Consider the following 23225-nt stretch of genomic DNA (forward strand, 5'->3'; position numbering starts at 1 on the left):
CTCAGGAGGTAGAGCAGGTTGTTCAATGATCCGTGGGTCGAATCCTGGCTCCTCCTGTCCACAAGTCGAAGTGTCCTTGGGCAAGACATTGAACCCCAATTAGCTCCTGCTCCTGAGTCCGTGAGGACGCTGGCGTTGACTGTTCGCTTCACCTCCCAATGTATGAATTAATGGACATTTGTAAGCGCTTTGAGTAAGCACCAGGGTTTTGGCGCCGTGCCATGCTTAGCTTTTATTTTTTAGGGGGCTAGTGAATCATGGTGTGTGTGTGATATGAAATGTCCAGTGCCTCCTTCAGTGCCACCCCAGTGTCTGCCCAGTGCCTCCCCAGTGTCTGCCAAGTGCCTCCCCAATGTCTGCCCAGTGCCTCCCCAGTGTCCCCCTGAGTGCCTCCCCAGTGTCCCCCCAGTGCCTCCCCAGTGTCTCCCCAGTGGCTGCAGTTTCTCCCCAGTGTCTCCCCAGTGTCTCCCCAGTGTCCCCCCAGTGTCTCCCCAGTGTCTCCCCAGTGTCTCCCCAGTGTCTCCCCAGTGTCCCCCCAGTGACTCCCCAGTGCCTCCCCAGTGCCTCCCCAGTGTCTCCCCAGTGTCCCCCAGTGCCTCCCCATGCAGTGCCTCCCCAGTGTCCCCCCAGTGCCTCCCCAGTGTCTCCCCAGTGTCTCCAATAGCAATACAAGAGCAATAATACAAATGAATCTTAATTTATTAATCAAATTAATTCATTAATTAATCAATGTTCAGGTGCCATGCCAAAGCTTTTTCCTACAGGAAACACTGAGCACTGTGCATAGAAAAGCTTCTTATTAAAACAACACATTCACACCCATATTCATACTTAATTCTGCACATAATTTGGTTTGAGACTGAGACATATTAAGACACACTGGATATGAGATTCACTGTATTATGGGTGTTATATGTTTTCTGTGCTTTATTTATGCACTTTGTGTAAATCTAGGTGGAGTCAGGAGCATATGGAGCTAATCAACAGTTGGGCATTTCAGGGAGAGATGATCATTCATGGTAATCCTTCAGGGGTGGACAATGCTGTAGGCACATGGGGTAAGTACGGAATCGTTTTGGCTTTGTAAATATGTTATTACTACTAGATTTGCTATATTGCACTGATCAGAGTAATGGTCACTGAGTTACGGCCATTTATGCTGTAGTGTAAAGCCCCAACTGCCACATGCAATTGAGACTATTTTCATGGCAGACGCCTGAACAGCGTTTTGCCACGTTTGGTGAGAATTAAAAGTAAATATATGTGACTGTTATAAGCTCTGTTCTGCAAATATGTGCTTTGGAGACATAAAAAACACTACTTGCATTACAGTAAGCTCCACGTTTATTTGATGGGTTATTCCTCAAACGTGTTTTTAAGCCTCATGTAAAGCATTTTAAAAGTTAGAAGTTTGTCTACAAACACACACGCGCGCGCACAAATTATCTTGACTTCTTTACATCTCCACAGACACTTTGTGTACTCAGGCAGTAATGCGATCGTATTAATATATTATATATTTCTTTTACGTTATTATACAGTTCTAATATTCACTTCCCTTCATGTAGGTGGCATGCTGAGATTCTTGTCTGGGAAGATTATACCGCTGAGCAGGTACTATTATTCTTTTGCAATTGAAATAATGAGCACTTAAAACAATTAAGATGTAGTGGAGATCACATTTATGTATTGCATTAAAAGCAGCAGCTGGGTAAATATTAATCTGCTGTGAGCTCAATAATCTGTCTGTACACTTATTTCTAGAGTGCCATTGTTGAGAATCCTCCTCACAAACACGAAAGTCCCACGTAGCACCAAGGTACTTGTTGCTGGGGTGAAGGACAAAATGAACAAGGTATAAAATGGTTACTTCATCCTCTGTGTATTACTTCCCAACACTGTAATTAGTATAATCTCCAGTGCGTTAGCATCACAGTCATTCTAGTGCCTGATGCAGAATGCCTTCATAAAACATTTAAATTAAACTCTAGGACAGCACCCCTGTGTGCTGTTGCCGTGGTGACACCAGCAGGTGTGTGTATTTCCGCTTGAGGTGCAGATGAGCTTCAATGGTGTGGTGTCAGTGCTGTGATCTCAACATTTAAAAGCACTTGTGTAGTCACTTTTTAACAATCTATACACACACACATGGTTTGCTCGGTGCATACAGTTCACTTGCACACAATACCTTGTAGATCGGCATTTTTGAAAAGCCTTTTCACTTACAAGGACATGACCAAATTATGGATACAAGGATGACAAGTTGTTAATAAACAATATTTCCCCCCTTTTCCTTCCTTGTAGTTTCCTTCTATCATGTACCCTGTGCTTGAGTCAGTGGATGCTATTTCCTGCACTTGTGAGAAAACCCTCTCAGACATGACCAGTGAACCCATCACAGGAGAACACTACAATGTTCTAGAGGTACAGAGCACGTTGACAGTATTGCCAAGATCATTTGGTGGTGAACCAATATGTTATATTAAATAACAGTGATTAAAATAAGAATCCATAATTGCTAAGATACTTTTTAGATAACTGTCTTCAACTTCAATGTGCATTTCATATTTTATATCCAAGCAATTTATTTCAACCCCCATGGAGCCACAGGTACTAACTGCAATTTCTGTAATGTCAAATTCTGTGTTTAGGAGCTTATCGACATTAACCAGCACCATCTGAATGTGATGGGTGTTGGACACACTGCCCTGGACACACTATGCAGTGTCACTCTGGCCAGAGGACTTCACAGTAAGCTGACAGGTGCTGGAGGAGGGGGGTGTGGCATAACCCTCCTAAGACCTGGTAATGTACCTTACTTGCAACTTACTTTTCACTTTTATATGAAGCAGAAACCTCATGATAACACATCTTGTAAAACATTACATGTTTCAGGTTATGATGTGATAACGTATCATGTTAAAACGTGATAACTATCATAACTTGTTATAACAAGTGCATCATGTATAGCCTTTCACATTTTAATAAAATATCTTGTTATAACATGACACGTTTCTTGTTATAACAAGAACCATTTCACGTTTTGTGATCTAAATAAATTACATTTTCCTGACATGGCATTCACTTATGTAAACAAGAGATTGTGACAAAATAATATCTACATTGGATCCACTGGAACACGGGTTATATTTTTACATTTCCTGAAAACGGTTGTATTAAATCCCCCTAAATGGCACCTGAATCATGTTCTTTGTTAGCACATGTTGCTTGTATCTCTGTCTATTGCAACTATTGTCAACAAACTAGTTTCAGTTGTTTAGCTAGTTTAGGCTGAAACCTTGACAGTCAAACGTGCCAATGAAAAAAACAGTAATATAGTGACATCACAATATCATCGCTTCCCCTAACCCCTCCCCCTTTATCATACTTGTGTGACTTCAGTTAAGGTGTATCACCACCCACCAGGCAAACCAGGCATACATAAAGGCCCACTTCTCCCCTTTTGCAACCAGAGCTTATTTTAATGATGTTTAGGACACAATGAACACTTTCCTGGGGTGTTAATGTGTGTAATATGGCTTTTTAGATGTTTTTGTCATGACGACATGTTTATGACCAAAAACCTGCCATTAAAATGTGGTCTCACTTCCTTCCTGGACTACAAAGTCACACCTCCATGCACATCATTTTAACAAATACTGTAGACTTTTTTGGAAAAAAGAAATCCTCCTTATATAATATTAATACCTGATGATCATGTTTTAGGGTCGGAAAGAATCACGGCACTCCATCTTTAAGGAAGTAGACACAAAGGCCCTCATTTATCAACGCGGCTTACGCCCAAGTTTGGTCGTAAACCGCGTTGATAAATGAGGGCCTAAGTGAGGTGATATATATATGCTAGTCTTACATTTTCAACATGATTTATTTTTAGTAAAATCCTCAAGGGCCATTTGTAACTCAGAGTAACACACATGTAACTAAATTGGCGTTAAATAAATAAATGGGGTGGATTTTACTGTGTACTAGCACAGCTCTGCAGCGGTGTCTACTGTGTCCAGGTTAAGTGCTAAAATCTTTATCTTGCTACCTTATTATGTCTCAGCAGGGGACTACCAGAACTCTGGCAGGAAAGAATTCATAGCACACCCCGTATTTGTATACATCTTAAGGATTACTGAGTTGAGAGATCAGGATATTTTGTTTGGCTCCAGTTGTGGCACCTCCTGCCGAGTCCCCTTCTGCTGTTAGCTAGACTGCTAGAGGGGCTCTGCAGGTTCACGTCTCACAGCAGAGCTCACATTGTCACACCTGGCTGCGAACCACCTCTGCAAAGCTTCCAGTCACTTTCTCTGAATTGCAGTCTTTAATTCCACAGCAGTTGTAGTCCTATTAGCTTCTAGCTTGACATGAGTAATGTGATCCCTTTTTCACTTGCATGTACAATTATACCCTGACTTGACATGACCTTTTTTAATTTGTAGAGACGGATTGCTTAGTTATCCAGAACACTATACAGGACCTGCAAAGCTTTGGCTTTGACTGCTGGGAAACGAGTATTGGTGGCCCTGGTGTTCAGCAGCATTCCCCTCATTCTGTGAAGGAGGAGATTTTGGAAGTTTTAAACCTTTACTGACTGAGCGCCCACAACTGGCTACAGCTGAGCAACCGAACATAATGGACTATGGACCTTTTATTAATAATGCATCAAGACCTATTTGAGATCCACACAGCTTCCACAGGTAGCTGAAATGAATCATGCAACTTGTAATTATATCAATTATTTTGTCTGCCAGGTGATTATTGCTGCAGTATTAGAATGTTGTAGTTAAAATCTAATCTGATGGTTCAAATCATAATGGATACAACCTGATGTTTTCATTTTGTGGACGATACTGGGAATCGTGGAATGAAAAGGATGTTATTTTATGTGCTGGAGTGATTGCTTTGGCTCTCTGTCCAGTAGATGGCATCAAAGTTACAAAAATGACTTATTTGTAGCTAGAGGCTAGAATGAGAGAGGTCGATTGATGATTGTGTTAATTAAGTCATAAAATATTTTATTTAATGAATTAATTCATTGTAATCTTTTTACACTATAGAAACAACCTTTCTTAAGTTGACCAATCAGTCAGTTCTATATAAATCTATTAGTTATTTATTTATAATATGCACTGGTCTTTGAATTCAAATGGGTAAAAAGAAGATCTCATAAGAATTAAAAGGGAAAGTGGTTATTTACAATTCCTGCCTAATGTTTCTGAGAATGTATCGTTGATCAGGAGATAAAGTAATACAATGTGAATACCATTTATGCATTTGATGTGAAAGTCTCCCATATCAATTATTTACAAGACGCCTGTTGGCTGCTTCTAAGAAAAAAAGCTAAAATTTAGCTATAACTCTTAACATTTATTCATTAAAGTCTAAATCAAATATGTAACAGTGGGGTATAGTAATATTGAATGTCCAATGTCTGTTTTTTGCAAATCTTGCCAGGTTTCACTTCATAATTACATGATGTACATTTGTATTCGTTTTTGATTTGATAAAGAAGCGCACATGCGTGTGTGTGTGTGGGCGGGCATCTGTGGATTCTCTGGATCCTCAGGATTACCTCCACTTTATTGTGGATCAACAGCAACCAGCGTCCTTTTGTGAGTCACTCTTACATTTGTGCTGACTGACGCACACACACACACACACACACACACACACACACACACACACACACACAGACTTTTTGTCTCATCCCTCTAATCATGACAAAATATTCTGCGACTGCTGCGGAAGCAGAATATCAACTTACTGTAGGCCCTTTAGAATAGCCCTGATTTTGGAAAAAGGTCATTTTGGGATTTATGAGTTTTGAATATCCATTCATTTTCAGTGTATGTGTGTGTGTGTGTGTGTGTGTATATATACAGTATATATATACACACACACACACACACACACACACACACATACATACACATTTCTTTTACATGAAGATTGAGCAGTGCGACTCTGGCACTGTGTGAATAAACTGACATTTGTCACCCTGCCTGCCTTTCCGCCTGGTGCCCCCTCTGTCCTCCTGAATTGTGTCATCTTCATGTCAGGGCAGCCCCCTGTCAGTGCACGGCACAGTTGCCCCTAACCCCTGCTGGAATTTAATTACCACTGCGCTTTTCAATTGAAATGGCATTGACGAGGGGTGGGTGTGGGGGGTGGGGACAAGAGCTAGGGAGACGGCAGCGCTAGTTTCATTTGAAGCCCCTCTCTTTCTTTTCCCTCTCATTCTCTCTCGCTCCCTTTTACCCCTGCAAGGCACAGATGGTATTTTTTTTTATCAATGTCAGCGCCAGCTTCTTTCTGCTCTGATGAATAGATTCTAAGGAGGCCCTGACATTATTTCAGATAACAGAGGGAGCGAGGAAAGGGGGTCAAGGATAGAGAGAGAATGTCAGAACTGGAGAGATGAAATGAAAACAGTATGCAAACCTCAAAGAGTTGTCCCCAGGAGGGAGGGAAGACTTACAAATCATTTATCGTTTTGTGGGTGTGTGTGTGTGCTGTGCACGCTTTTGTTTTGTCTGGATGAATCATCCTAATTCTTTTTGGGGGTTGTTTCTTTCAGCTTTCGACAGTGTAGACTATAGAGACCAAGAGAGAGTGGGAGTGATATACAGCAGATAGATCGGCTGGTCAGGAATCGAACCGGGGACTCATTCTCAGGCATTAGAGTCCATGTGGTATGTGCCCTAACTATCAGTTTTACACAAGGGTCGCCCTGTGTAATTCATTTTGTAATGAAATGTCAGGAGCCATTCACTTTGAACACAGAATTAGCCCTGACTGACCATATCACTCTGCTGTTAATAAGCATTATTAACAGGGTTTCACCCTATGATCCCACCGACCTATTTTTGAGGGACGCTAGGTACATCTGTCTTTGTGTGTCCTGCCCTCATGTCATGTGTGTGGCCAAGTCTATGGACTTTCTTTTGACATTTTGTTCCGTACAAACTTCCAGGCCAAGTCGATGGCAAATGAAGTCACGTGACGTTTTTGTGTGATGTCATAATAAAAGGCCCCACTCACTTCACACAAGTGTGATTCTTTTAGTTAAGTCTGGACATTACAATGCGTGGCCTATATGCTGTCTCTGTGTAAAATGTATTTATGTGCATTCAGTTGGCTGTGTGTCATGCATACAATGCATTGAGATGCATGTCTCTGCGAAGAGGTATGTTGACATGATTAAAGGGAAATGTGCTCCATGGGGAAGCTCTGTGTCACAGGGACAATGAACCTACACTCCTATAGTCTGTTCAAGGCCCCAGACAGCCATTGACAAGGGCAATATCAACCTCTGGAGCCCCTGCTGGGTCTAGCTTGCAACTCTCAGTGATGATGGGCTGTGTGACCCTCCTGGGGGGAGTGTGCCCTTTAGGTAAGTAGGGGGTGGCTGGCAGTGTTGGTAACAGGGGTCTGCTGAGTGCTGACCCCATTAAGGCAGCGGGATGTAGAGGAATCTGTCATAGAACTCAGAGCTGAAACATCACCCTGTTCTTTTAACCCCACCACTTTGTAGACGTGCAGACTTTTTCCAATGCTGAGAAAGAATGGGGCACACCCTTATATATAAACAATCAGTTGGAATAGATGTCGGCCATGTTGGCTCAGCTGATTTGACTGACTGAATGAATAGGATATCTTCGCTCTAGGGGGACTACTCGTGATTCATGTCTGTCAAACTGGTCCATGGTGTCCAGACCTTGTGCACCAGTGTTATTGTAAACATAGAGCTTTGAAACACATTACACCAGTAGCGTGACTGTAGTTCACATCCCATTTTCCATCGTGGAATTGTATCATGTCATTGTATCGATCGTGTAATTGATTCAGTGAAGTAGAGGGCACCTGCACGGCAGTATGTCATCCCTTAGTGCCGGGAGCTCTCTTGTTTAATTGCAGGCTAAGGCCCTGGTTTTCTTCTTGCCTTTGAAAAGCCTCATTGATTTTTATACCACCCTTCATCCTTGCTCTGCTCCGTTTTAAGAGCAAATCCCTTATGCCGAAGTTGCTCGGAATGTAAAAGCATGAAATCTGTCAGCGCTTTTCACAGGGTTTCCAGGTGCAATCCAGACACGTTGACATTGAAATGTAAAAAATCTGTCTTCTTGTGCGCTTAAAAAAAAAGAAGGAAGAGGAAGCACTTTATTCCTCGTCTGTCCCTCAGATGGGAAGGCTCAAGGCCAGTTAATGATAGGCTGTGCTTAAACACACACACACACACACACATGTATCCAGGAGGTCTAAAGTTCAATCCCTTTCTGGAGCAACTCGTTTCTGCTTTGCTAACCAAATTCTCTGAGTCAGAGATTAGAGTTTACAAGAGTCTGCCTGTTCTGGATGTAGCTACGAGTCTTCTATTAGAAACACATTTATAATTCGTTGCATTTAGTAATCTCAAGCCAGTAATCCAAAAATGAATATTCATTCTTTAGTCACACTACTACAAACCATAGTGTGTTACCATATTTAGTTACATTTGGCATAAAGAACATATATATATATAATCTGCATTAATTTGAAAAACAACTCATCTAACGTTCATATAAGCTCTGAAACAGAAATAGGCTCTCATTTCCCGGAGTTGGAAGCCAAGAATTTAATGTTCTCAAGCCTTATTTACTTGGTTGTGTGTCACACACAGAAAATGGCAGATCTACAAGCTCAGAACGTGTCACAATGCAACAAGCTGTGAGCTTGTAGTTTGGCTGTTTTAGGTGCACCATGCCACACCACAAAGTATAAATCAGGCCTCAGAGACTCAGAGGAAGAATGTTATCACATGTCAAAGTGTGATTGACGGGCCATTAAAGTGTCATCCAGTTGTACTTAAAACCATAGCTTTTAAGTTGATAAATAATGACACAAAACTGTTGGTTGGTTGGCCGTTGGTTTGTCTGTCTATCCGTCCTACCTAACCGCTATTCTGTCTGTCTCTGTACCTTTTCCTCTCCACTACTGCATGTTTAGACCACTGCACTCATGTAATTACAATGGGACAGGTAGGAGTGTTCATATTTCATCTGCTGCATTCACGATAACATCTAATAATCTGAAAGCGTTGCAAAATTGGTATCTCTTTGCTCATGCATTATGAATGAGTCACTGATTGCTTCTTTGCATAGATTAGCAATCATTTCCCAGAAACCTTTCATATAAAAATGTGCCAGGAGGGTTCTATCTCTCTTTCTGAAGACTTGAGGTGACACATCCCACCGCTTTTAAGATATGACAGATCAGGTGATACCGCTTCTCTCCCTGCTCTTCTGCACCCTCTCTTGCTCTCTGATTTATTTCTCTATGCATATCATCACCGGGGGAATAAGTGTAATTTTCAGCCCACTTTTCCACTGATTGCTCACTTAGTGAATTTATTCAGTATCTGCTGTGTTATTGTGTCTGGATCTGAGTGGCCAAGTACCACTGAGATCCTCCGGTATCAAAGTAAACATTTGCCTACATTAGAAAGGCACAGGGAGAAGCAATGCTCTTTTTCTCTCTGATGAGGTTCATGCACTGCATTCATTTCCTGTCAGGCAAATAGCTTGTTTGACAAGTTGACCACTGGTTAACCAGTTAAATGTCAAGTCCATTCTATAGGGAAACTTGAAAATGTTTGCATGAAATATTTGTTTCTCCTTTAGTTAACCAGGAAGTCCCATTGGGATTCAGCATCTCTTTTACAAGGGAGACCCAACAAGACAAAATCAGGGATAAAGAATGACTGGACATCACACAAAACACAGGCCTACAGCAAGCTACATAAGGGCAGGCAAAGGGTGTTAGCGTTTCCTGGTTCATTCTAGTTCTTGTCAGTTTGTTCATGTGCCCGATAGTATGCAGAAAGAAGCTTTTTAGTAGTCTGTTGCCAGTGGCTCTGAGACTGCGTAACCGTTTTCTAAGCGGCAACATCTCAAACAGCCTATGCCGGTTTGCGATGGCTTGGATCTTTGATGATTCTGCAAGCTTTTCTGACACAGCGTTCGTTGTACTGGGCTTGGATGAGGATATTGGAAGGATGTTAATCCTTCAGTGAATATTTTAAGCCCCACTAGTGAGAGAGCGGGGCTCTTGGCTATGTTGGTCAGTTCACTTCATAGTCGGTCGCTAAATTCACCTTGCTCCTGCTGGGTGTAAGGAGCAGCATGGCCTCTAGGCGTTGCTAGTGGGGCTTTAGACTCTAGGCTGTTAATGTCCAATAACCACCTGCATGAAAGTTCTGGCACTTAAGACCATTCCATTACGCATACAATACATAATACACATATATATATAGACAACAAAGGGGGTGTTCGCTCATAAAGTGTTAAGTTTATATGACGTTTGTTATTATTTTGTCTGATTTGATTTGCTAAACACTGAAAAGTGAAAGTTTAAACTGTAAAGAAGCGGCACAGTGAGTCATTGCGTTCAATCACTAAATAGTAGTTGACACCTGCATGTGCATGTACAGATCTGTATAGTACATGTGAATGTGGCGGGCACATGCACGGGTGCCTGCTCTGTATCTTCCATTCTAACCCTTAGCCTTTGCCCCCTCCCCCAGATGGGCAGGCTCTCAGCCAAGGCCCTGTGGAGGTTAGTGCCCTCTGCCTGACAGCCTGTCACTGCTATGGTGGCGTTTTTTTTTTCTTTCTGCAGGAGATGGTGTCTGATTGGGAGCAGTGTGTGAATAGCCCTGTCACACTCGATAAGCCAGCAAGACGACCTGTGACGGGGACATATGGCATGTTTGACAGGGAGAGAGGGTGCGAATGGCACTGAATGATAAAATGGTGTTTTTCCCCCTTCGGCAATGTCATGCTTTCAGGCAAGCGCGTGGACCATCGCTCAGTCAAGCGACTGACTCCGGCCTCCTTGTGACATCTCCTTCAAGGTCCCAAGTTTCTCTGCCTCGCGCCTGGCCAATTCTGACTGCAATCCTGCTGCTTACAGCCGCCCCGTTAGCCTGTCGATGTGTGAAACATAATTGGATATCAGTTTAGTTTAGCAATGTAGACTGGGAAATATATCCTCTGAGTGTGTTTGTCAGAGTTCCTTGTAAAGCTCTCTGGGACTGCAGCCCTTCACCTCCGCTCTTCTCTGCCTGTCGCATGCCTCATAGTGTTGATTAATCCACACATTAGAAAACACTAATTGGCTGGGCTAACACTTGTCCAGAACTGGATCCATTGTAAAAGGGCACAGCATGTATGCACTATGCATGAGAGAAAGAAAAGGGAAAGGGCGAGAAATGGGTTAGAATGTCTGTGTGCAGGGCATATTATTGAGTTCAGCTGCATGCCCCTCATTCTTGCTGTCACCTGCACAGCCTCAACTCCTGTCCTGTCAGGTGTCACATAGTCTGTGTCTGTGGCCATGACAGACATCCCAGGTGTCAAACTCAGGCTTCAGCGCACTGTCGGGCACCTCCGGTCTGGTCCCCAGTGACTTGCGGTCAGAAAGACTGCATAGTCCAACAACCCACCACCATGACCACACACACACATACACACACACACACACACACACACACACACACACACACACACACACACACACACACACACACACACACACACGCATACCTACACACACGCATACCCCAAACCCCTGCATGGCTCCCTGGGGATTGAGTTTACTGTCTGTGCGTTGTGCCTCTACTTTCAAGCTGCCACTGGCCGCTAGTTTCTTCAGTCACTTATTAATAATTCTGCCAACACGTTTTTTAACTAATGTCATGAAAGCTACTACTATCGTTATTTCTGCTGCTGCTGCTGCTGCTGCTACATCTACTACAGTAGTACAGTACATTCCTTAGGCGGTGGGGACAAGTCTGAAATTTCACCACAAGCTGCAAGATATGCATTTTAATAGACTAGAATATATATATATTTAGCTTTTTGCCTTTTATTGATAGATTTACAGTAGTTTTGACAGCAAATGGGGAGAGAGATTGAGGAGGGGGGGGGGGGGTGTGACATGTGGCAAAGGTCGTCGGGATCAGGACTCAAACCCACGACACGCCGTCAGGGCCTTGGTGCCTGGACCGCTTGACCACGGCCCAGGCCAGACTAGGATCTTTTTAAAGTAATACACAGTATAACTGGTTATGTGTGGTGAATTTTGTGGTTTTCACTATAGAATATGGCAGTACAACTATTCCCTGTCAGCACTATCAGTTTGACACTCCTTCATTGTTGCTTTACTTAGCAGTTCAGTTTATTACATTGACAAACATAAAGGGAAAATATAGCTGCAAGCAACGATAAGGCGGGACCAAGCCGGAAGGCAATAAGAAAAATATGCACAATAAGCCATAGAAACATGGAAGACTGAACTTGAGAAAAAGAAGACCATGTAATTGTGTTCTTGAAGACTCATAGGCTGAGTTGTCGGTACCCGGATTTGAACCCATGACTTTGTGGTCCAAAAGCACGAGCTCTAATGAATGAACTATCTGAACACTATCACTTGTTTCATTGTAAACAGCAATGTCATTCAGTGTTTTTGATAACAATTATGTGTCCTGGTTTTTGGGATCATTGTCCAATACTACAGTGTGTTCCTTGTTCATGTTTTCACGTACAAACTTCTCTTCAACAGGGATTTCAGATAATGGTCCATAGATTGTATGTAGAATGTTTCACACAATTCATTATTCATGCAGAATATTTGGCTGTTCAAAGGTTTCATTTTCAAAAGATTGCTATAGCGCCCTAGCCTGGTGTAACCACTCCCCCTGCTGGACAACATTTGCATTCTGCCAGAAGGGTGAGTCTGGAATCTCTGGGCAGAGACGATGTACTCCGGACGAATTCTGTCCGGAGCGATATGCGGCTGTATGGGGCCGCTAGAGGTGGGATCAATGCGAGACTTATGACATATTGAAGCTGTGCCACAGTGCAAATGTAAACTCAACCTAACAAGACTACAACTCGAAATTATTATGGAGATATCTGATTTTTGTCCCGCTGCTTCCGGTTTCATCATTTCCGCTTGAGAGAGCCCAGATGCAGGCAGGAGGAGGGAACTTGTAAACTCAATACTGCCACAATCTGGCAGAGTCAGGTTAATAGCGCCCCCCTTTGGCCAATTGTAGTACGTTTGGTTTCAGTGCTATTTGGCATGCCCCTCTACCATACTGTAAAGTTTCATAAGCATATGACGCTGCATGTATGTATTAGGGGCAGAAGAAGTCCGTATAGGCCCAAAGTAGAAGTTATCGTGCATTTTGATAATATCATATTATTATATATTATATCATATTTCAAATATCTTGGGAGGAGATAGATATTAACTGTTTTTCACATAATTCAAAATGGCGGGTGATCTAAAGGTCAGAGGTCAAAAGTTAGAGCACGAAAGTTGTTCGTCATGAGGAGACTCATATATGTATCGACATTTTATTGCAGACGGTCATACGGTTCATGAGCATCAATTGAGTGCTATAGCGCCACCCTTTGGCCAATGGCCTTCTCATAGTCACCGTTTGGCATGGCCCTCTACCATATTGCCACGTTTTGCAAAAACCGACTGCACGGTTCATGCAGAACTGCTATTTTTGGCGGGACGTTTTACTTGGTCCCTTAATAAAGGTGAAAAGGTCTGTTTCATTCACGGGTGTGAGATTATTGCTTTATAATGTTTGCACTTATCTGTGCATTTGAAAACTTCTCTCAGACAGTTTCACTCATGCTCATTGTCCTTGCATAACTGCCCTTGGCATCTCTAGCTGCTTTTCAATGAGTGTCTTCACTAGACTAGACTACCACCTACAATTAGTATTAGCCCTAGCCATGACAGCTATTCGAAACAGCCAATAGGCTATTTAGATCAAGTTGTAACATTATTTACCTTAATCAATAGGAATTCCGACAGTATGTACATTGAAAGCCAACTTATTGTCTAGAATAGATATAACCCCACCCCCCTCCCCTACAGTACCCCCCACCTTTTCTTTTTTCTTCTCGAGATGCAAGGAAGCTGTGGGCAGCACCGAAATATGGCTGCAGCTGTGTCTCTATCCCCCGTAACTGCACTGAGTCAGTGCACAACAAAGTATTTCACCCACCTTACTTGTAATGTTGTGTGACAAATAAAGCTTATTCTGATTCTGAACATATTACTATTTCAATAGCTGCCCCGTTCAGTGTGACCAAGATGTCTTCACTCTTTTCTGGGCATTTAAAACTAATTTGAGCATATGTAGGGAAATCTGCAATGATTTAAATGGCCCTCATCAATAGCCTGAACCAGGGAGGTTCAGTCTGCTTTTGTCCTGGGTTTGACTGGCAGTGATACAGTCTGTCTGTTGAATGCTTAAACAGACATGGCCTTGCAGCAAATCATGACCCTGTGATGTGATCCTCCCACTGCAGTGCCTTTCATTTACAAGGAAGTGGTCTTTATTATCCAATGCACAATACTAGTGCTGCATCATCTTTATCGGACTAATCAGTTGTTTGGGACTCAGTTGACAACTAGAATTTTTGTCAATAGATGTTTCATGTTGTTTCCTATAACATTTTTTATAAACACATCTCTGGTACTGTTCATATATAATTGGTCTTTGTTAAATACCAGAAACACAATGTGGTACAATATTGTGGAATTTTACACGTCCAATTATCTGTTTGATTAGTCAACAAAATCATGACTGCTAGATGAGAGAGAATTTCTGGGAGACATAGTCGTAGATCCGTTTTTTAATAAAAATTCGAAAATGAATTGGGAAGAAGATCCGTGTGTATCCTGATTTGGATATTCAAATTCTGTTTGGTCGAATGTCTATAAACAAACACCATTGGCCGTGTTTGGGGGAGGGAAGCCAGGGGGTGTGAATGATCTTTGTCGCTGCACGTACTGTGCTCCTACTGTATATATGCTGGGGAGAATGATGAACGGCAGGTGTAGGACAGAGGCACTACGTCCTCTCGAGGGGGCTCTTCACTGGCAGGTGAGCAAATAGTGGCCAGAAATGTGTGGGGAGGAATGAATTGGAATAACTAAATTGGGAGAAAGAAGGGGTAAACATTATTGGCTATTATACTAGACTGCAGAGGGTCCTCCTCTGAATACAATAATGCCTCAATGGATGGAAGAGGGACAGAAAGCCAGGAGACGACATTTTTTATTCTGGCCCCAACATATTACATAAAGCCTCAGTGGTGGCCTACCACTGATTTAGAAAGTAGTAAGTACATACTGTTATAACCCGCTTCGAATGTTATCAACCGAATCAATAATAATGAAAAAATAATAAAATAAATGACATTGTTGGTGCTGCTTACATTTACACGTACACAACAGCATCCAATAGGGCTTTGCGTTGCGGCGTTCCGAGTTCAGACTATGGGTTTTATGGGTAAGTCTCCCATTGGCTTAGAGGCAGCCAATCATGAAAAAGTGTCCACTAAGATCGTGTTTAAGCACCTGGCAAAAAGTTAATTTGATGTAGTAAACTTTTTCACAAACATGGCACCATATAATGGTGAATTTATGGTGCCATGTTTGTGAAAAGTCCACTCAATAAGTGGACTAGTTTATTGATTACTGTTCTTTACCAAGAAATTAGTATTCAGTAGGTTAATGGAATTTTTAATTTTTAATTTTAATTAAAGGTATATTCAGTGATTTCACTTAATTCAAATATCACTTATTTTTTTGTTTTGTTGTGATAATCCTCCCTACTATAGAGTGTGCTGGCCATATAAGGAGTTCCTCCCTGTCCCCAGTTAACCCCTGGGGGTCAAAAAACCTTAGGTTTCGTTTTTGACTCTCTATCCTGATTGGAAGAAAGGCTGGGTCCCACAGCCAAAAACGAAACCTAAGGTTTTTTGAGTGAAATCACTGAATATACCTTTAAACTTCCAAATCGGCACATTATATATTATATATATATACACGTTATATTCATTAGGTAGCAACTCTTTATTATCTGGAATACAGATAGTGTATTTTGCGGTCCACTCCATTAGTTTCAATTGTGTTACGCAAAGAACTAATTCACAATCACAGAGGATACACAAATCCTTTAGTCATAAGGGCTGACTGATGAGCATGTTCAGGGTCACAGTACTTACTCTCAAAAGGACCAGTGCTTGTAATCACATAATATTTTTTTGAATCTCTTATTCAAGTGGAGCTGACATTCAACAAATGCAAATGTCTTCATTGACTGTGTGTGTATTTCATGTGAGAGTTTTACTCTTTGTATGCAAGGAACAGCATATAATTAGGTTCTGTAAATTGCACCAATAAGCAGATGAGTGAAGAAGATTGGCAAAATTGTAACTCTTTATTTTTATGTGTACTGTCATTCTATTCTATAGTAGATGCTGGGTTTTTGTTCTGTGCTCTACAGTTAGAGGAAGTTTAACACAGGGGAATCACGTACAAGGTCCAACCCCTCTCTGTGCTGCCTTTCCCCCTCTGTAATTAAGAGCAACATTTTGTGTAGATTATAGAGGGACCCGGCATGTCATTGTGCCGGTCTGCCTGATTAATAAAAGGCAGCTAATTTCAGTGGTGGAAGGCAGCGCTCCAAAATGGTTCCTAATTACACATTAGGAGTGTGAAAGGCGCCTGCCGCTCAACCCCCGAATCCCTCTCTGCAATCCCACCACGAACACCCCTACCCCATCCTTGTGTGTGTGTGTGTGTGTGTGTGTGTGTGTGTGTGTGTGTGTGTGCGTGCGTGCGGCTGTGCACGTCCACCGTCACATTAATGCCACTCCCAGGAGTGGCTAATTCCAGCCAACCCACCGGCACAATCAGTGGCAGATGTCAGGAATCGAAGATGATGAATTATGAATATCCCGGAGATGTGGATAGGATACCAGTGTCCTGGGAAAAAGATCCCCCTTTTCTGTGCCATTTTCGGTCAGCCAAATAAGCAGATAGATTCAATGGGGAGCGCGTGGGGATTGGGGAGTGGGGCTGATTGATTTCTATTTGCCGTTTTAAATGGGGTCCGACTGAAATTGGATGTTTTAGTGAAGTCGTCAAGGACTTTATGAGTTGGAGGGGCTGTGTGGCAGTGCAAGGGCCGTGGCTGACTGTTATAGCGGTAATGACTTCCTCTTCTTCCTCCCTTGGGTGGTCAACTCAAGGGCTCAGAGAGCCTCGGACAGCTGGGAATGATGTACCGGAGAGGGCAACTTGAACCACTCTCAGCACAGCATTTGCATGGCTACATGATTACAGCTGAAATGGAGGAGGTGGGGTGAGGGTTGGGGGGCGGGGGGGGGGGCTAACAGTAACAGCTGCAGAGGGGAACAGGAAATTAGAGAGCAGTTGTTTTTGTTGCTATTGAGTCTCATCCATAGCTATGCACAGGGTGCAGCAAGGATGTTTCCATGGAAAATAATTTATATCTTGGTGAAGAGATTGTAAAACATTGTCCGGGGATCCCAAACATTTCATTGCCAGGGACCCCCAGATAGCTTTGGGTGATGCACACGAATGTGTGTGTGTGTGTGTGTGTGAGAATCAGCATACCAATTGTATCTTTTGGATGTGCGTGCTTCTCTTTGGACTCTATCCCTCGGATGTTTGAAAGCAATCTTTCGGGTGGTTCTCACAATACACACATGCACATTTGTAGCTTTATTAGACATTTTGCATATTTATAGACAGTATACACAGTACACACACATGTCTGTGTGTTTTCATCTTCCTCTCCCTTCCAGTTGCCTCTCCTGGTGTCCCCCTTTGTTCCACTCTTTGTAAACCTGTGGTCTAGTGATATATATATATACACACACACACGCACGCACACGCGCACGCGTGTGTGTGAAGATCAAATGGGGGATGAAATGGGGACAGAGAGACGGGGAGTGACACACAACATAGTTCGTCGGGATCGGGATTGGCATTGCAGCTTTACTTTACTTAGGTGCCTGGACCGCAAGGCCAGTTGTCCGGGCTGTTCTAAATGAATTTACATTGCACATCAGAATCATGCTAAGCACTATGCATTCTATGCAACAGAGTGTGTGCTATCTGCCTAATGTATTGACTGATAATTAATATTTCCACTATTGTATTGTTGATGAATGTGTACTACATTTACATATGCAAATCCTTGATCCATAATCCTGATTAATATTGTGTTGTGGTATGCGTGTATTTTGTATTGTTTCATTGTGCATTGGCTTTTCGCCCTAAATGTCCGGTCCGGATTACCACAAATGCTGATTTGAGCGGCAATGACTTGCAATATAATGTACTTTAAAATCAGATTAGTAATTTTGTCCCCTGATAATTGGGGCAGCTGCTTTAGCTATGTGTGACCTCCATAACGTATCCTTTTGATACGGATGGAGGAGAAGCTGTATGCACAGACTGGAATGTCCAGGGACCTTGAGACATGATGATGGAATCAGACACCTTGTCAAAACCGATACTGTGGTCTAATGTCGGCTGACCATCCGGCCAACTGATGAGCTGGCTGCAGCAGGTTTGTGGATGTGCACCTGGAGGACCATGGGGGAGGGGAGGGGAGGGGGGGGAGGGTCAAAGCATTGGTGTGGCGAGTGGAAGAGCGAGGTGGAAGACGGAGGCAGGCTGCCAGGCCAGACTTCACCTTGCCACCTTGAATGAGCCCACAGTACATTTCCTCAGCCCTTCCTGCCATTCATCACCAGGCCATGACAGGCAAATTCATCTGAGCAGGAAAGAGGAGCTAATCCTCTATATCTGAGACAGTGATAGACTGGCTGCTCCATGGGACTGCTGCAGGACCCAAGAAATTAGGCTAGAACTGCCGTGGGGGATCACAGGAAATTGGCCTCGCCAATCATATAGAGTAGCATACTGTTGCACCAGCAGTCTCTAATTTTATGCCAATCTAGCATGCATCCACTCATTTACTCTGCCCTACTTTCATGTACTGTTAGTGCTAACATCTCCATTTATGATGATGATTTCCCTTCTCTGTGCTCTGAGGTTGATCTTTCTGCAATAGATCTATCAACATGGAGCATGCTATGTAATATAGAATCCCCTTGGACCCCCTTGAAAACTATATGATTCATCTCAAGGGGCTATCCTTCAATACATTTTCAATGACAAAAGTATTTTGCATTCGGCAATAAACAAGCAGCCATCTGTCCAAAGCAGGGGATGAAGTACATATTATTTCAGGTTTCTCGTACATTCTGTGTGGCTGTATTGATGCAATTTCAACCCATTTTCCTGATGAGTGCCTCGGTTTTGACGCCCACACAGTTTCTCATAATCGCAGCGGTCAGCATATAAGTGGGCTCTCCACCGGCAACTCAGCAATATTGAAAAGTGAAAATCTATTCATCAACATGTTTTTTCGTTAACCGCATCTGAATGCAGAGTGGAATCCCCAGTTGGGTTGAGTCATTATTTTCAGTAAAATAACTCCATTAAATAACACTGAATACAAAGCTGTCCCCTCTACAAGACTCGGTTTCTTTCCCTGTCCCCCCCCCCCCCCCCCCACCCACCCACCCCTGCTGCCTCCGAGAGCTCTGGCTTCAGAAGCACTAATGCTGTCTGCCAGCTCACTTCTACATAGATGTGTGAGAAGACCAGGGGGTGATCATTTCCTCCGTTTTCCCCCCCTCCCCTCAGGTGACACTCTGAAATATATTTTGTGTGCCCTTTCACTTCAGAGCAGCTCTGTGTGGAGGGAGCCCAGAGGAGACTAATGAGAGAGCACAGGGGTATGGCTCTGTCTGCCTCCATGCCTCATTTTTCTTGATTTCTGCCGCTCCAGTGTCGGCATGGATGCTCGGCATAGGGCTCCTGCTGGTCAGGTGATGGCGATGCCAGCTGGTGCATCCAGTGCGGACGGACAGCGATTCATTTCCCCCAGCCGGTGATTTATGGCGCGGCAAAGCAGAGAGAAGCTGGTGTGCGTGGCACCGGGCCGCCTGAGTTAGTGCACTGTCCGGCCCCGTCATGCTTTACCACACAGCGGGCTGGACTGCCTAATTTACGCTGGCAGACAGTCACATATATCACCCCCCCGTCTGGCCGATGAAGATTGGTGGTGTTTGAAAGGGTCTGTGTACACAGTCGATTTTACCCATGTGTTACTCCCCTGCCCTGCACTGCTCCCAGGAATATTGTTTTTCTTTCTTTCGTCTGCTCTTTCTTTTGCTGCTCTGTTCATTTTTTGTTTCTCCCCCCTCTCACTTGATCTATTCTCTCTCTCTCTCTCTCTCTCTCTCAACCTCTCTCAACCCTCTCTCTATCCTCTCACTGAGTGGATGTAATGTGAAGTGACTGTGTCGGAGGGAGGCCCTCTCTTGCTGGGCCGGCTCCTGAGGACTGTGCCCTTCTGTTCAGGGAAACCGGGGGAGGTCACAGACAGTAGGTAGCTCCCCCGAGCCACGCGGCGTATTAATGCCTGGGCCGACCTCGGTGATAAGAAGGAGGCTTCAGGCACATGTTTGATTCATGAGTCCATCCTCGGTGAGGCCCTGGGGTCCTTTTGCCATCACTGTCCTTTTTACTGGTGGGGCAGAGGGGGTTCTGCTGCAGGGGGGATCAGTCCTGTCTGTCAGACTAAGGTCGGGGTGCGATAAAGGCACGGGGGCCGGGACCGAGCCAGATCTCACAGATCAGCCTGCACATTGGACACATGCGATGGCTTAATGGCGGGTGGTGGCATGACAACAGAGCAGTGAGGATTATTGGAATGGATGTCAGTGACAGAGCCTGACATCATGGGCACCTGCCTGGAGGAGGGCATGAGTATAGGTGTGAGATCAGAGAGTGGGTTGAAGGGCACTTGACAGTTCGACTTCTTCCATTTTTTACCCCCTTTTTCCTCTCAATGTTTTACATTTTCTACTATTTCATGGAAAATGGGGAATGTCTCAGCTAGCAGGACCACCGCAGGGAAGCTGCTGGACAGCTCAGACAGTGTAGAAGATGGTGTTATGTGGAGTTTACTGACAGTTTCAGTTCCAGCGCATATCTCCAAATGATATCCTCTCAGTGGACATTGGTTAGGCGTTAGGGATTATCCCTGTCTAATCCTCACAAATTCTACCTGTGATGTCCATGGTGATCGGTGCAGCACAAACTCCAGTAACACGGTATCTTTGTTTCTATGCCGTGAGCCCGAAATTTTTTGCATGCTATATACATTTATATAGTATAATTTAGTAACGGGAATACTAAATCGAACAGATCCATTCTAAATGTATTATCATTTTGGAGTGTGTTCAGTCTATGCAAAGACAAAACAAAGATACAATGTAAACAAAAGTCAGGATTCAAGTATTCGGGTCATGCTTGCATGCCTTAGTAAGATATGCATTTCCAAAGGCACGGATCTCAGTAATTACAGTGCTCAGCACAAAGAGATTCTTTAAAGAACAGTGTCCTGTCAGACATATCAGAATGCCAGCCTTTTGAATGTGGCTGTGTAATACATAATCCTTATTTGTGTTCCTTGCGTCAAAGAAACGTGTCAAGTCTTTTCAGTACACGTCGCATACTTACAATCAAGTTGATGCTTGTCAATGATGCCGTTGCTATCAAAATAGTCACAGACGAGAGGGACAATCTACATTTCACATATCCCATTGCTGCCACCTCTTTCTGCCTGTCACTAATCTTTAAAAGCTATTTCCAGTTTTAATATAGATCTCAAATCCCTTTCCGTTCCTCTCTTTCTATCTCTCTCTCTCTCTCACGCACGCACTCACGCACGCACACACACACACACACACACACGCACACATTCTCATTGTTCTTCTTTTGTGGTTGCTCGAGAGCTGGGTTTGGTGGATATAGCGAGCCTTCTCATTCTTCCATGTGTTCCCATGGTCATGCTTTTGTTTTTGCTAAGCTGGTGCCCCCGGATTAAAAGGAAAATAATCTTTCTTTCATTGTTGTTTTGTTTTGAAAAACCGCTGAAAAGTGATCTGTTGATTTTTCTCTCATCTTTCACAGATTAAGTTCAAATTGAACGATGAAAGCTGAATTTCGGGGTAATGTCTGTTTATGTTTGTGCAAGCTAAGGCAAGGGGTATTGTTGACATAATTGAAATTGTGTTGTTTTTCTTTAGTTTTTATTGTGTGGGGGGTGGAATTTGAATACAGGTATACAATAAAGAACTGAAGTACTTCTGCATTTCACAGTTTGTGATGCACCATTACTGTAACATGTACATTTAATTCACCCAGTGTATCCATATGTATTATTGTCTAGCCCAGCAGTCAAGCTACCCATACGTGTCAGATGGCAGACTAATGTTGATATTAATGAAGTCATTGCTTTAGTCAGAAAATCAATAGTTACTCGAAACAGTCAATGGAAGCGAGTGGGCTTGAATAGTGACCCAGTTCCCATGTAATGACAGATCCCAGCCCATTCTGTATGGCTTGATGGCCACAACATCTGCTGTGCCATACAGTCGTATTTATGCAACAAAACACAAACAGCCAAATACAATACTCTGTGGAAGAGAGTAGGCCTATATGAGGGGGAATTGGGGCAGTTGGAATTTGGTTTGTTTGTGTGTGGCAGTAAACACTACTGAGTGGAACTGAATGTGCTTATTCTTCACACAAATTGGAATACCAATATTATTCCACATCATTAGCTGTGAAGAAACGGCTTCCCCAAAATATCAACCCCAGGCTTCTTTTAGCCACAGAAGAGGGGGCCAAGAGGGGTCAGGGGGTTAACCTGGGTTTGGGATTAAACAGCCTGCCCATTATTGTTGGATCTTCTCGGTTTGTAAAGACTGAGCCACGTCTAGGTTGGAGTGGGGCTGTGTAGAGGTCAGCAGGCCTAGTAGGTCAATGGAGGAAGAGAGAGAAGATGTGGGGGGCATTATATGCTAGGTCTGGCCCCAGGCCATAGACCAGTGGTTCTCAAACATTTTCATGTCATGTCATGGATATATTAGTAATATTAGACCCTCATCTGAAAAGATTTTGTTCCAGGGACCCCCATAACAGAAGAAGACATCTGTCATGGTTTCACATCGTGACACGTTGTGATCGGCTATTGTTGAATAGCTTAAGTATAGAATAGGGTTAAAGTGGAACCCCACAAGCACTCAGACATAACATTGTCACAATCATTGTAATGATTGCTGTTTATTGACTGGATCATGTTTAAGGCAATTAGTTAACTGATAAAAATACAAATGTTGGACCAGGTTCATGAAGAAAATTCTGTAAAATGCCTAAACCCAAATATACACATAACCACCTATAAAAGT

The 23225-nt window shown here is 43.2% G+C and overlaps 1 protein-coding gene across 3 annotated transcripts in view; it reads left to right on the forward strand.

The window, feature by feature from the left end:
* Positions 1–23225, forward strand: part of mvk (mevalonate kinase) — a 55919-nt gene that overhangs the window by 3688 nt on the left and 29006 nt on the right. The window contains exons 5-10 of one of the 3 annotated variants that reach the window (XM_083784488.1): positions 955–1058; positions 1569–1614; positions 1765–1855; positions 2305–2424; positions 2652–2805; positions 4446–5837. In XM_083784488.1, coding sequence (XP_083640614.1) covers positions 955–1058; positions 1569–1614; positions 1765–1855; positions 2305–2424; positions 2652–2805; positions 4446–4597 — 667 coding nt within the window. In that variant the 3' untranslated portion in view covers positions 4598–5837. Of the gene's footprint in view, positions 1–954; positions 1059–1568; positions 1615–1764; positions 1856–2304; positions 2425–2651; positions 2806–4069; positions 5838–23225 lie in introns of those variants that run through there. The other 2 variants (XM_083784489.1, XM_083784490.1) reach the window with 2 other exon arrangements.

This window comes from Protomyctophum parallelum (assembly GCF_964188405.1).
Source record: "Protomyctophum parallelum genome assembly, chromosome: 15".
Taxonomy (NCBI): Eukaryota; Metazoa; Chordata; class Actinopteri; order Myctophiformes; family Myctophidae; genus Protomyctophum; species Protomyctophum parallelum.